The sequence below is a fragment of the Anomalospiza imberbis genome, chromosome 1 (genome assembly GCF_031753505.1).
Source record: "Anomalospiza imberbis isolate Cuckoo-Finch-1a 21T00152 chromosome 1, ASM3175350v1, whole genome shotgun sequence".
Taxonomy (NCBI): Eukaryota; Metazoa; Chordata; class Aves; order Passeriformes; family Viduidae; genus Anomalospiza; species Anomalospiza imberbis.
In genome coordinates, this window is record NC_089681.1 from 72,417,713 (window position 1) to 72,430,952 (window position 13,240).

The 13,240-nt window shown below is 41.1% G+C and overlaps 1 protein-coding gene across 3 annotated transcripts in view; it reads left to right on the plus strand.

Annotated features, from left to right (window-relative positions):
• The first annotated feature begins 3,479 nt into the window (after positions 1-3,479).
• Positions 3,480-13,240, plus strand: part of MARCHF6 (membrane associated ring-CH-type finger 6) — a 42,624-nt gene continuing 32,863 nt past the window's right edge. Inside the window, exons 1-3 of one of the 3 annotated variants that reach the window (XM_068196775.1) lie at positions 3,480-3,628; positions 8,354-8,450; positions 9,290-9,363. In XM_068196775.1, the coding sequence (XP_068052876.1) occupies positions 3,610-3,628; positions 8,354-8,450; positions 9,290-9,363 (190 nt within the window). In that variant the 5' untranslated portion in view covers positions 3,480-3,609. Of the gene's footprint in view, positions 3,629-8,192; positions 8,263-8,350; positions 8,451-9,289; positions 9,364-13,240 lie in introns of those variants that run through there. The other 2 variants (XM_068196769.1, XM_068196762.1) reach the window with 2 other exon arrangements.

The window sequence follows — 13,240 nt, forward strand, 5'->3', positions numbered from 1 at the left end:
ACAAGCAGTAACACAGGTGTTGTTACAGAACGTGTAGCTATAGTGACTATGTGGATCATTCTCCCTAGCAGATACATTTTCTTTTTGGCAACACTCATGGTTTTAAATGAAGTAGAACTGAACCTTGCCCTGAAGAATTAAATTTAATTTGGTTGGCAGTCATAACATTTAATAATGCCTGGAAGGTCATGATAAAGGTTTCTGGCAAAATAAGATTGTTTCTTCTAAACACTGAGGATAATACCTAACTGCTGTCATCTGCAGGGATATTTTCACAGAATTTTAAAGACATGAGAACCAACATGTCCTCAGAAGCACTTATACGCAGTCACTTGACGATGGTAATGTTTCACACCATATCTTTTGTTACCGAGGAGATCAAAGTTCAAGAAGTAGGAAAAAAAATATCTTTCTAATCTGATGACACAAATATCTAACTATCTAAAAGGTTCACTTGGACATGATGAGAGTACTTTAGATAAAGAACTGTATACTTCAAATGATATTACAGTTATTAGGAATGGGATATTCTGAAAGACCGATGCAGCCTTTTTTGCATACAGGAGGCCTCCACCACGTAACCACAGCCACAGAGCTCTGAATCCCAAGTAGAGTAATAACAACCATTGGCTCCATTCTCAGCTTGATGACAGCATCCCAACCAAGCTGATAGGGCCTATGTTTTAAATAGAAAATCCACTGCAACACATGTGAAAAGATCCCTGCTGTGCTTAAGAAAAATAATTTGGTGAAGCAAATTCTGCCGATCTTGAAAAGAGCCATGAAGTTCTGCAAATACTTCTTTACTCCATGGAAATGGTTTGTGTTAATTATCCAAGTATTGCCTAGGTTCTTAAAATCTGGACATATAAACAGCCTTGTTTGTCTTTTCAGTCAGACTCATTAAACAGTAGCATCATTTAGACTGGGTTTATTCACCTAATCTCTCACTTAAGATAGCAGTAGAAATAGTTTTTTTTTTTTCCTTGGTTGAAATGTTAATAATCCATAGAATAAACCCCAGTGCATAGCCAAGCATCTCCTCAGAAATAGTTTCTGAAATAAACAGGTCTGGACCCTATGTCATGGCTGTGTCTGATGATGCTCAGCCATTTTGCCCATCTCTTAATTTATGTTTGGTGCAGTACTACTACACATTTCATAGCACAAAACAAGAACCACAAGTTACATATTCATTCAGGAAGTTTGACTCCTCCATTGACTACTAATCATAGCCCAGGTTTAGTAAGAAGAAAGCACCAGCCATGGTCTTTGAATGCAAATTATAATTTAGAGACTTCTATTGACATTTATTTTACATTTATCACAGTAGACTAACAATGTTGTAATGAATAATGGTTGGTTACATGTTTGGGAAATAAAGAGTGGGAATTAGGAATATACTTGGAAATTGAAACTTCTTGGCTTTTTCTCCTGTTTTTTTCCATTGATTTTTTTTTCTTGCTCTGACAAAATTAGAATTGCAACATTTCCCACATCCTGAGTACTATGCTGACAGATTTTTAATAGGCCAAGATAATTTGCTGACACTGAGCAAAGTGAAGCTCAAAAATTAGCTTATTGTTAAAATAAACAGATTTTTTTTTTAAGTTATAAGTGGGAATTTTTCCACCTTGCCTTTCAGAGAGGAGGGACACAGAAGAGCTGGTATGACAATCTAGCCCAAGTGTATTTATTGCAGGACTTTACTGTACTTATTCAGCTATTGGAGAGCCATACGAAGCCTTCACTTTTTCCTTAATCTTTTTTTTACTTATACAGGCCAGTATCATACACTCCACCAGCTTGAAAAATGCAATTTTGAAGGAACCGACATGGCTACAGTTTAGGAAAAATAGAGTTATATAATTGCAAATTGGGTACCTGCTGCCTCTGCACTCTAAGTTCAGACTTGAACTACCAACCACTCTGCTGCTGACACGAAGCCCGAAGGCTGAATGCAAAGGATTTAATGGCTGGCTGGACACAAAGGGTCATAGGGTAAAGAGAGCTGAGGGTTGCTATGTCTCATTGATCAACCAGAGGGGTTGAAACAGCTGCTACAATGGAGCACTAAAACAATGCACACACACATTTCATCAGGATGGAATTCCTCTCTATCCTGAATAAAATTATATTGTTTTCTTCCTTAACAATATTCCTGCCAACTCAGCAGAGCCCGAGCGACAGCTCTCAGTGCACATGGAGGAGTACAAAGTTTTAATGCGTGCTGCCCCGGCTATGTAGGGCAGCAAGACATGGAAACATAAATGATTAAGCTAAGAGAGATTTTTGTGCTTTGCTGAGCTGTTTATTAGCTCTGTTGGAAAGCCCCAGCTCTGGAAGGCTCGGTGAGATTTGACGAACAGCACGGGTAACCGCTTGACACTGAGGAGGAGGACGGCTGTTTCCAGGGCTTACACATCCCTGATCTCTGGAACACTGACCCTCTCAAAATCTGTCCGACTTCACCTGGGGATGCAGCGTTTCTCTCTGGTTTGGAGTAGAACTTAGAACCGGTTTTAGCTACATTTTGTCCGACTCCCGTGCTCTTCCCCCGCCCGCCCGCTGCCGCCCGAGCGGAGGGGACGGGCCCTAGCAGAGCTGCTGGGACAAGTGCCGGATCCTGAACTTGGGTCACAACAACCCCAGGCAGCGCTACAGGCTGGGGGAAGAGTGTCTGGAAAGCTGCCCATTGGAACTGGACCTGGGGGTGTTGGTCAACAGCTGGCTGAACAGGAGCCAGCATGTGTCCGGGTGGCCAATGGCATCCTGGCTTGGATCAGGAACAGTGTGGCCAGCAGGACGAGGGCAGTGGTTGTCCCCCTGAACTTGGCACTGATGGGGCCACAACTCGAGTGCTGTGTCCAGCTCTGGGCCCCTGAACTCAGGACACTGAGGTGCTCGAAAGTGTCCAGAGAGAAACAGCGAAGCCAGTGACTGGTCTGGAACACCAGTCCCCTGAGGAATGGCTGAGGCAGCCGGGTTGTTTAGCCTGGAGTAAAGGAGGCTCAGGGAAGGACATTATCTCTCTGTGAGATCACAGGAAAGGAGGTTGTAGCCGGGTCGGGGCCGGCATCTTCTTCCCAGACAACTAGTGACAGGAGAGGGGACATAGTGGCAAGATGCAGCCGGGAAGGTTCTGATTGGACATTATGAGGAATTTCTCCACAGAAAGAGTGATTGGGCATTGGAATGGGCTACCCAGGGAGGTGGTGGAGTCACCGTTCCTGGAGGCGTTTAAGGAAAAGCCGTATGTGGCACTTTGTGCCATGGTCTAGTTGACATGGAGGTGTTCGTTCATAGGTTGGACCCGATGATCTCGGAGGTCTTTTCCAACCCAACTGACCCCGTGTTTCTGTAGATGAGAGGGGAGCAGCCCCGCAGCAGTTGCCCGGCCCGGCCCGGCCCGGCCCTGCGCCCTGCCGGGCCTCCCTGCCCGTGTGCCCGGCAGGCGGCGCTCGCGGCGGGCGGGCGGCGCTCCGTCCCCGCGCGGCCGCGCTCTGTGGCCGCGGGCTCGGCGGCGCGGCCGGTCCGTCCGCTCGGCGCGCGGCCCCGCCCCCCGCGGTCACGCCACCCGCCCGGCCGGCGCTGCGTCAGCCCGGCAAGATGGAGACCGCTGAGGAAGGTACGGCGCTGGCCCCGCGACCGCCGCCAGCCCCCGAGCAGGGGCTCTGCCGGGGCAGCTTCGAAGGGTGGAGGGGCGCGGGAGAGGAGAAGGAGAGTGTCACCGGGCCCGCTGGGCGGGCTGGGGGCTGTCCACGCCCGGAGGGGCTTCTCGCGCCGGGGCTGCAGGTGCCGGGCCCCGCGCCCCTCCGCACCGTGCCGGGCCCGCCGCGCCGCGCCGCGGGGGCCGGACCGGGCCGGACCGAGGGGGGCAGTGTGTGAGGCGGCGCGCGGGTGCCCCTTACATAACCACGGGCAACGGGGAGCGGGGGGGGAAGGGGGGCGGTGCTGGCAACACGCGGAGCGGGGCCGTACCTGGGCACCGGGGCCCGCCGGAGCGTTCCGCTGGCTGCGGGTTTGCCTGGGGAAGTGGGGGCCCGGGGGAGAAATGAGACCCCCGGGATGGAAAGCAGCAGGCCGGGTGCGCACGCTGGGGCAGCGGGAGAGGCGGCGAGGAGGGCGCTGCCCCCAGCTCCCTCCTGGACACAGGACTGTGTGGGACCCGGCCGGCCCTGTAGCCCGGGGAGCCTTACATTTCCGCGTTTAGCTGCATAGTAATAGCTGCTCCTTTCGCAAAGCTTTGTTACGTGTGCTGGGCAGTCTGTTTGGGAAATTGAAATATGCAGCAGCTGACTTGTTTCTCTGTCTCTTTTACAACAGACTAATATGTAGTCACTTACCTAAGTTTTAAAAAAAAGACTTGTCAAAGATATCATAGTCATGAGGGGGGCTTTATGTGTAGTATCCATTTTTAAGGGTATTGTTTTATTTGAGATGAAACGTGGATATGTTTTGTCAGCACTTTTGTTATGCTTAGATAATCACAAAATCACAGAATTGTTAAGGTTGTAAGGTATCTCTGGAGTTCATCTTCTCAAACCCTCCTGCCGAGGCAGGGTCACCTAGAGCAGGTGACACAGGAATGTGTCCAGGTGGGTTTTGAATGTCTCCAGAGAGGGAGAGGGACTATGTAGTTCAAGCAGATACTGAAGAACTTTGACAAATCAGCACTTCATATTGTAGCGTAAACCAAACTACATAAAGGATGTTTGTTGTGCTATGTTTCTTGCAGTATTTGAGCTTTGTTTGTCATCTCAAACAATGAGTGCAAATGCATATTGCAGTAGCAAAGCAGTTTCAAGGAAAGCATTTTGCATTTTGGCTTTTGTTACTTTGGCATTATTTTGAATGTAGCTTTTTATCAGGTGTCACTTGTTTTTCCTGCTTGAGAGGATTAAACAAAAAAAGCTGGAAAAACATAAACCACTGGATGAAATAAGACAGCAGCTTTGTAGTAGTGTCCTTTGGGTTGTGCTGTAGACATGTTTAATACCCACAATCACTGATGGTTTATCAAAATATTAGTGTTTCTTAAATCTACCATTTAAAATTGCTTGCTGCAGCTCTGCAGACCAAGTCACTTACACCAATGAAATCAAACACAAAGTGAAACTTCCATCGCTTGTCCTCTGGTTGCCCAGAAAAACTGGTTTTTCTGCAAGCTGTGAAGTGGATACTCAGAAATGACCTCCTGATTTTCCACCACTCCAGTAGCTGGTAAATCCATCCCGGTGGATTTAATTCAAACAGCATAGTTGATAATTTGTTACAGGCTGTTACCAGTGGTAGACTTTGATCATACCTGACTTAAGTAGGTGAACAGACCAGCAAGACAAAGAAGAGGAGGTTTTTAGTTACCTCTTTAAGGCATTGTCTTCTTTAACTAAACCTTTGTGCTAAATTCCACGCTTGAAAATTGGACTTTTCTGGTTTTCTATATAAACACACACAAAGGTACATATATATGCAGACTTAGGTATTATATTGTGGCATTATCAATGTTGCCCTCAAAAGCTCCCAGTGGTAGCATGAAAGTAACCAGTCTGTGTACTCACTTTCCATAAATACCGCTAGAATGTTACAACTTCTTCTACAGTTTCAAACCTCAGATCCTACTATTAGAACTTCATGCAGCTTGCCAGAATGCTGAAGAGACTTCCCAAGGTTAGAAAGCTGTGAACAGCAGCAGCAAATAATGTGTTAGTGCCTTGAGGAAGAGGAAATATGATATTATGGTGTGCTTGAGCTTCTGCTACAAAGTGTCAGATGGACTTTCTGACCTGGTGATTGTCTGATAGTGGTATTACGGCCATTGTGGTTCTGATGGGCTTTGTGCTTGACTGAGCTGTATTGTGGAGCTAGAAAACTGAACTGCCTGGAGAGAGTTTAGATAAGAGAGGCAGTTTGGGGTCATGGTCAGACCTAAGTGGAAGCTGCTTCACCTCAGAATGAATGTGAAAGTTGTTTCTCTGCAGCGCCTGAAAGCACCAGATACCAGGTTTTGCTGAAAATAGGTAATTCTGGTTCTTTCTAGATAAATCGGTGTGTTGCTAAATAACATAATCTTCACTTTTTGATATTCTGGTGTTGGATTCGGTTGGAGAGATAATAGGCAGTGAATCATTCTCAAGGGGAACAGGAAAGAACTTATTATTCAAGATAATTTTTTCCAACAAATGTGCCTGTAGAACAGGGTGCAAAGTGTGTGTGCACATAGAAAAATAGTGACTCTTGCACGGTGCAGTTCTCTTTGACCATGGCTGTAGTTCATAAGGTGCATAGCTTAACACATTGACCCTCAGTAGAGTTTATTGATTTGAAGCTATCAGTTGCTTCACAGTCCAAACAATTGCACTCATAATATGTTTATTTGGATTTATAAAACAAGTGAAAATACCTAGAAATTATCATGGCTTTGAAAAAATAAAATTTAAGTTTATTTTAGTAAGCTAACAGGCAGTCTTTTCTCAAGTAAAGAATTCTTTTGCTCACAGTAATGCAAATGTCTTTTTCCCAAAAGTTTTGACAATAAGTGAACAGTTTGCTGTGAGAGTCAACAGGCCATTAAATGGACAGATTCGGAGAGCAGTGGGCAGCCTTCAGGGAAGAGTGTGCTTTTAGCTTGCTTTCATTGGTGCCAGAGTATCCTTAAAGCAGTGGTTTCATGTGCTGTCTCGTGCTTGTCTGACCCCTTGTGAGGCTGATCCAGCCTACAAAGCTGTCCACTTGCTGCAGTGAAACAGCTCTGTTGGAAAGAATGCAGGAGGAGGTGGGCATGCAACAGTGAGTGGGTAGGGCAGGGCCTGCGTGTCCAGTTGGAGAGACATCCCTATGGAAGTGCTCTCTGGGATAAAAGAATCGTTTGTTAAGTGAAGTAGCAGTTCTGGTCATTCTTGTCAGCAGAGGAACCAGGGACTCCTGATGTTTGCAGCAATACTGCAAATCATCGCAGCTAAATGTGACAGTGATGGAAGTGCTCTTTATGTCTCTTTGTAGCTGCACCGATGTGATACTGAATACCCGTTTCTGTTAATTCTAGATTTTCATGCTGCATAATGAATTCATTCAAATAACACTTTCATAGATATAGAAAATTGTTTGAATTGAATAATCTGAATTCTTACTCTTTATGTGTAGAAACTGTCCTAATACTCTATAGACTATGGATATGGTCATAATACAACTTCTTTAGAGAAAAAAAAATCAGTCTTTGGTGCCTTTTGGAAGTTTTTGTAGAAAAGCATTAACTTTTGAAGATTTTGGCCAAGAACAAAGGTAGGTGATTCAGACTTGAAATTGCATATTTGCAATATTCTCACATCAGCTGATATTTTTCTGACAGAGATCTCTGATATGCATGTATTCCACTGGAACAAACATGCATGTTTGCTGTTGATAGAGAAATAATTAACAAAAGATGGAATCTCAAACTCACATATTCTATAAAAATGGACATTTTATGTTCACTCCTTAATAGAAGCAAAAGGAAGAGTCAAGGGACAATATCATGCATCTGTCAATAAACAGATAAAACTTGATTTTTATTTCTATTTAATTGTGTGTTTAGAGCTCTGGCTAACTGAATGGTATTTAAAATAGACATCTGTTTTTTCGAGGGAAAAATTTATGCTCACTTGTTTACTTGTTTCTCCAGAAAACCTCTTGCAACCTTTATTTGCAAGAAAACGTCAAAAATAGGGAATAAAGAAGGTGCAGGACCTATGGGAATATTACTGAAAGTACAAAATAAGAAATAGAAAGTGGCTTTTCTTACTAGACAGTAGGCTATCTCCAAGTTGGGTAGCAAATTGCAAAATATCTGTGTCTGTTATTTTGGATTTTTTTTTCCTTTCATCAAGAGCACCAAGGAAATATGTGTGTTAGGTTCAAGAGTAGCAAATTATTTAAGTCGTTGTTGAACATTATTAAACATCTTCTGTTCAGCCTCTGTTTAACTTTTTCCAAACTGAGATGGAATTTTTCGAAGTATCCACATTCAAGAAAATTATCCTTAACAGTTTTTATGTTGTTTTAGTGATAACTCTTTAGGTAGAAAACACATCCTCCTGTAGTTTTACTGTGTCTATTTCCTAGAAATCCTAAAATTTCATAAGACGTGTTTTGAGTTTATGTAACATGATCAGGCAGATAATGTTCTCGTTGCTCTTTCTGGTGATCTCCCAGTCTCTGTCTTGCATCAGATGAAATCTGTCTTTCATCCTCTTTCAAGTTATTCTGGCTTCATTTTGCTACACGGTAAACTTTGTAGAATGTAATTGTGTCAGTTGTCTTGAAAATTCAAGTTCTTTAAGCTGTAGTGTAATATGTTTTTTGTCCTTGTCAGCAGATATATGCAGAGTCTGTCGGTCAGAAGGAACTCCTGAGAAACCTCTCTATCATCCATGTGTGTGTACTGGCAGTATTAAATTTATTCATCAGGAATGGTGAGTTCTGTGTCTGTGTGTTTCTTAATTTTCTTTTTCCTAATGAAAACATATTGACATGTTTCTAGAAGTACTTCAAGTCTTCAAGTTAACTAGTGAAAAAAAAATTTCAGTGGAAAAGTGTTTGGGGTTGTGATGTTGTTTACATGATGATTCATTACAATTCAGGAAAAATTTAATAATTATATATGGAAAGCAAGCACTGATAATTATTTGTGTTTGGGATTGCAGTTCGGGTTGTATGTCAGCTTTATGAAAACTAAGTAGAAAAATCAGTTGGGGTTTTTTTGCCCACTTATAGTTGTGAATAGAAAGAACATCAAACCTCACAGAAAAAAAAAACAAAAAAAAACCAAAAAAAAAACAACACCCTAGTGCTTTTTAGTGACTTTGAGGTGTGTTTGATCAGGAAGTGCTAAAGTAAAAGCTGTAGTTCTGGTCTATTATGGTCATTTCTGATGGTATTTTAATAGTCCTTCTTTCACAAATACAGCAGTTCTAAATGCTAGCTGTGTGCATCTCTATGTCATATCTTGAAGTATTTGTAAGAATTGGTGTCACAGGTGGATGTCCATGCTATGATGTCTGCTTTGATCAATAATGTACTCAAAGAATGTTCTTTATCAACACTGTGACACATGTCTGTTTGGCTTTCTCTACTGTTTGAAACTTACTTCATGGCCTCAATGGACTTAATAAACATGCTAATTTAAGTCCTGATTAACAGTACAAATCTCCTGGTTTAAGTGTGAAAGCAGAGAATTGGTGTGTTTTCCTTAATGGAGGGATAGGGCTGAGAGATGTATAGCGTGTGTTAATGTGATCACTTTTTATTGCAGCTTAGTTCAGTGGCTTAAACACAGCAGAAAAGAATACTGTGAATTATGTAAGCACAGATTTGCTTTCACACCAAGTAAGTATGTTTAACTTGCTCCTATTTTTTCAGAATTTTTCTCATATAATATCTATGATGTGATTACTTTTCAGTGTGATAGATCCAAACTTGTGGCATAACTTCTGTATTCTTGTTTTAATTGCAGTTTTTATGCATGTTATTGCAGACTGTGAATTGCTTAATTAATGGATAATTTGGTTCTTTCATAATCTTAAGTGAGACATAAAAAGTATTATACTGTACCTTTTTCTGACAGCCTCAGTGCCATTCTTTTGTGGCCAGCATTACAGTGTTGCATGTTTTCAGCTTCATTGATAAATTTGAGTTTTTGGAAGTCTGAATGGTAAAGTGAAACCATGGCAAAATTTTAATTTGAAAGGCAGTTTTCAGTTACCTTTAAAGGATCTACCTGCAACACTAATACTTGGCTTCTGTGAGTTTCAGTTCAAGTGATCTTGACAGATAATAGAAATTATGATTATTCCACTTACATTTCAGTCAAGATATGCTAACTACCCAGTATTAAATTGCCTTTTATGTTAGATACAACTAAATAGGTTAGGCAACTTCAATGAAGAATATTCATATAGTTCCCAGAGGATTCTTAATTACATTTTAACTGATTGTAGTAGTAATAATTGAGGTAGCAGGCTAGTATTATTTAGTGTTATCAGTTTATTGTCTGATGGGCAGGTAAAGTGGGTTTTATGCTACATTTTTCTCTTTAAATTTATTGATTTATTCCTGCTCCCCTTTGACCTTTCTTTGTGTGTTGGGGTTTTTTTCCTCCTAGTTTTCTACTTTGGTAGAGAAAACAGATGCTAAGGTGATTTAGTTCATGTGTTTTCTGTTCCAAAAATCCCTTAATGCACCTTCTCTCTATATGTTGAACCTTGGTATAATGTATTTCTGCTAACAATTAATTAGACACATCAGACCATCGGTGAAATATGCAGTATTAACTCTGTCTTGGAACACAGTAGTGCTTTCCAGTTATTATTCTTAAATACTACCGTGACCTGTATGAGGAGTGTTAGAGATCATCTGCTTGCAGGTTTTATTTGTTACATATTTTTATAAAGGCATTATATTACTTCTGTATGGAGCTTTCACAAACTAAAAGTGATATGCAGTTCTGAATCTCCTTGCAAGCTAATTAGCCACTTTCAAAATTGCATACTGTGACCAGGTCCTCTACAGAACTTAGTGTGCAAGACCAGAAAATGGCATTTCAGTGATTTATTAGTTGTTAAGAAAGAAGACTTTCTAGTTTTGTATGAAAAGAAAAAAGCAAATAAAAAACGTTTATAGTGTTTTCCTTGGGATCTAGGAAAAGAGGATGAGACATTCTAAACTAAATACACTTTATATGCATGTTACTATTGATAAGAGGAAGCTTAGTTACTGCCTTTATCGACAGAGGTGTTCCTGCAGAAGTTAATTCTTTACTGACCTGCTGTTGCCAGCGCAGCTTGTAATGTACTTGCAGGTTATGGACAGGGGAGAAAACTTAGTTGAGTTAATGTGGCTCAAAAAAGTTACCATTTTTCATAGGAGCTTTGAAATTCGTAATAAGGAATCTCTTTCTTCCTCATGCAATAGAGTGTGTCATCTACCTTCAGCCCCTAGTAAAGGTCTGCTTATCCTCTGCCACACACTTGTCACTCCCCTGACTGAGCAGGCTCAGCTGATAAGGTTTCCTTCTCGGCTTTCCACATTGCAGTGTGCTTTTTCCTACTAGGCTTCACACGGTGGTAGCAAGTCAGGTAGTCTGCAGAGATTCCTCCTGCCCTCCCTACCCATGGGGTCTTGTTTCATTGTTTCCCCTCACACCCAATACTCATGCAGTTATGGTTTCCTTAATTTCTCTTATCCTTCTTTCTTTGGAAGATAATGTGGCTGTCCAGTCTGGAAACTGGATCTGCTTGTGGGAGCAGGGAAGGAGTCACAGGTGCTGGAGGGAGAATGATAAGGCAGAAAAAAAAGGGACTTGTGTATATGCCAGTCATCCCAAGCAAAGTTGGATCTGGCCTGTAAACATGCCAGGTGTAACACATTTTCAGATAAGTCAATTCACCACGGGATATGGTCAAATAAACACGTGCATGTAATTAATATCTGTGCTCCAGCAGACAAGTACTAATAGTGTAATAGATTATTAGTGCAGTAATACCAGCAACTCCTCTGTTATTTAGCTTGGTTTGCTTGCTAAGGCTGTTGCTGTCATTCTGTCAAGAATTTTCCCTTGCTAGTGTAATTTCTCATGTATGGAGTATTCATAAACTGTTTCTAGTGCATTTATTCTCTAAGTTCTGTAACATTTTGGGAATTATTTTTAGCACCTGAACTGCTAGTGTAGTTATTGTTTGGAAGGAAGGAAAAAGGAGAAGATTCATCTTGTATTTTGGCAGGAATACAGAGGAACAAATTTTTCTTTTTAATAATAGCATCATTCTCTAAATGTGTTTAGTCATGTAGGTAAATGACATGATTTCAAATGCATTCTTTAAAGCTAAATTTTTTATGTTTTAAAATTAATTCCTTTTCTGATGTTCTACAAGTTAAGAGTTAATACAACTATGAAAGAAAGTAGCTTTAGACATTTTTCGATTGTCATGGTACTCGTTAATTTTTAATTTCTGAGTTTTCTTCCTGAGTTTTTAAAGAGCAACTACGCTGTGTTCTTTTCCTCCACACACGCACTTTCTTTTGTCGTGTGCAAGGATGTGCTTCTGTTGGTGCTACACTAAACATAAGCACTGACACATGAAAGACAGTGAGGCTGTATTTCCCAAGAAAATACAGTTGTCAAAACTTCTCCATTCTGTAGGAGGTAATGTTAACATAAATAGTGTCAAAAACACAATTATGGAAGCAGACTAGGCTGATCTTTGTCTGAGGATTGGGATGGGTTAATTTCTGTGCTTCCTGTGCAGCTTCATTGCTGGTATGTTGTTCATACAATGTCACAAGCTTCGTTAAAACAAAGACTGTAAAACTAAAGGAAGCCGTATGAATAGAGTGTTCCTTATAATGTAATTTGGATATTACATTATTGAAGGATATATTAAACTGATTTCTTTACCTGTTTGTTTTGATAAACTTTTAACACAGTAGTCCATAGCTTCAGAATTTCTGCAAAGGCTAATTTCAAAAAATAAACTTCTGGAACAAAATACTACATGCTGGCGCAGAATTCATTGTGTCTTCTGCCAGCTCTATTGTGCAGAGTATACACACAGCTGAGATTTATATGAATGTTATTTCATATATTTGTTAGAGCTGTGCTTGTCGGAGAAGGAGTAGAGTTTTTTTGCTTTTACCTTAGTGGTCTGAAGCAAAGTCTGGATGTGTTTGAAGAGTGAAAAACACAGAAACATAGAATGGCTTGGGTTGGAATGGTCTTAGGAAGATCATCTGTTCCAACCTAAAGAATAACTCACAAGCCCTGTTTTACCAAACCAGTACTTTCACTCAGGAGCTATCAAATATATGGTTTTTACTTAGAAGTTACACAGTCTTATTTCACGATCAGTGCACGAGGGTGACTGAGGTGGCATATAAATGGCTTGCAAATGTAGTAAATAAAGAGTCTATGGGTAAGAGGGTTGCAAGTGTGATGAGTCTGTGAAGTAGCTTAAATGACAGCTTCTAAAGGTAGCCTTGTGTTTTTTCTAACTTATTTGTGTCAGTGTAAGAGCAGATTTTTTTTTTCATACTGTCTGTTTTTGAAAAGTAAAATTAATAATTGTTTTCCTGGAAAAGTTAGGCTTACGAGAGAGGAGGGGAGCATAAAACAAAACCCCACCTCCTGAAAACAACCAACCAAACAAAAAAAATCCACCTAAATTTAGAATTCACAACTAAATTAGCAGTTACACTGCATAGGTGTGAC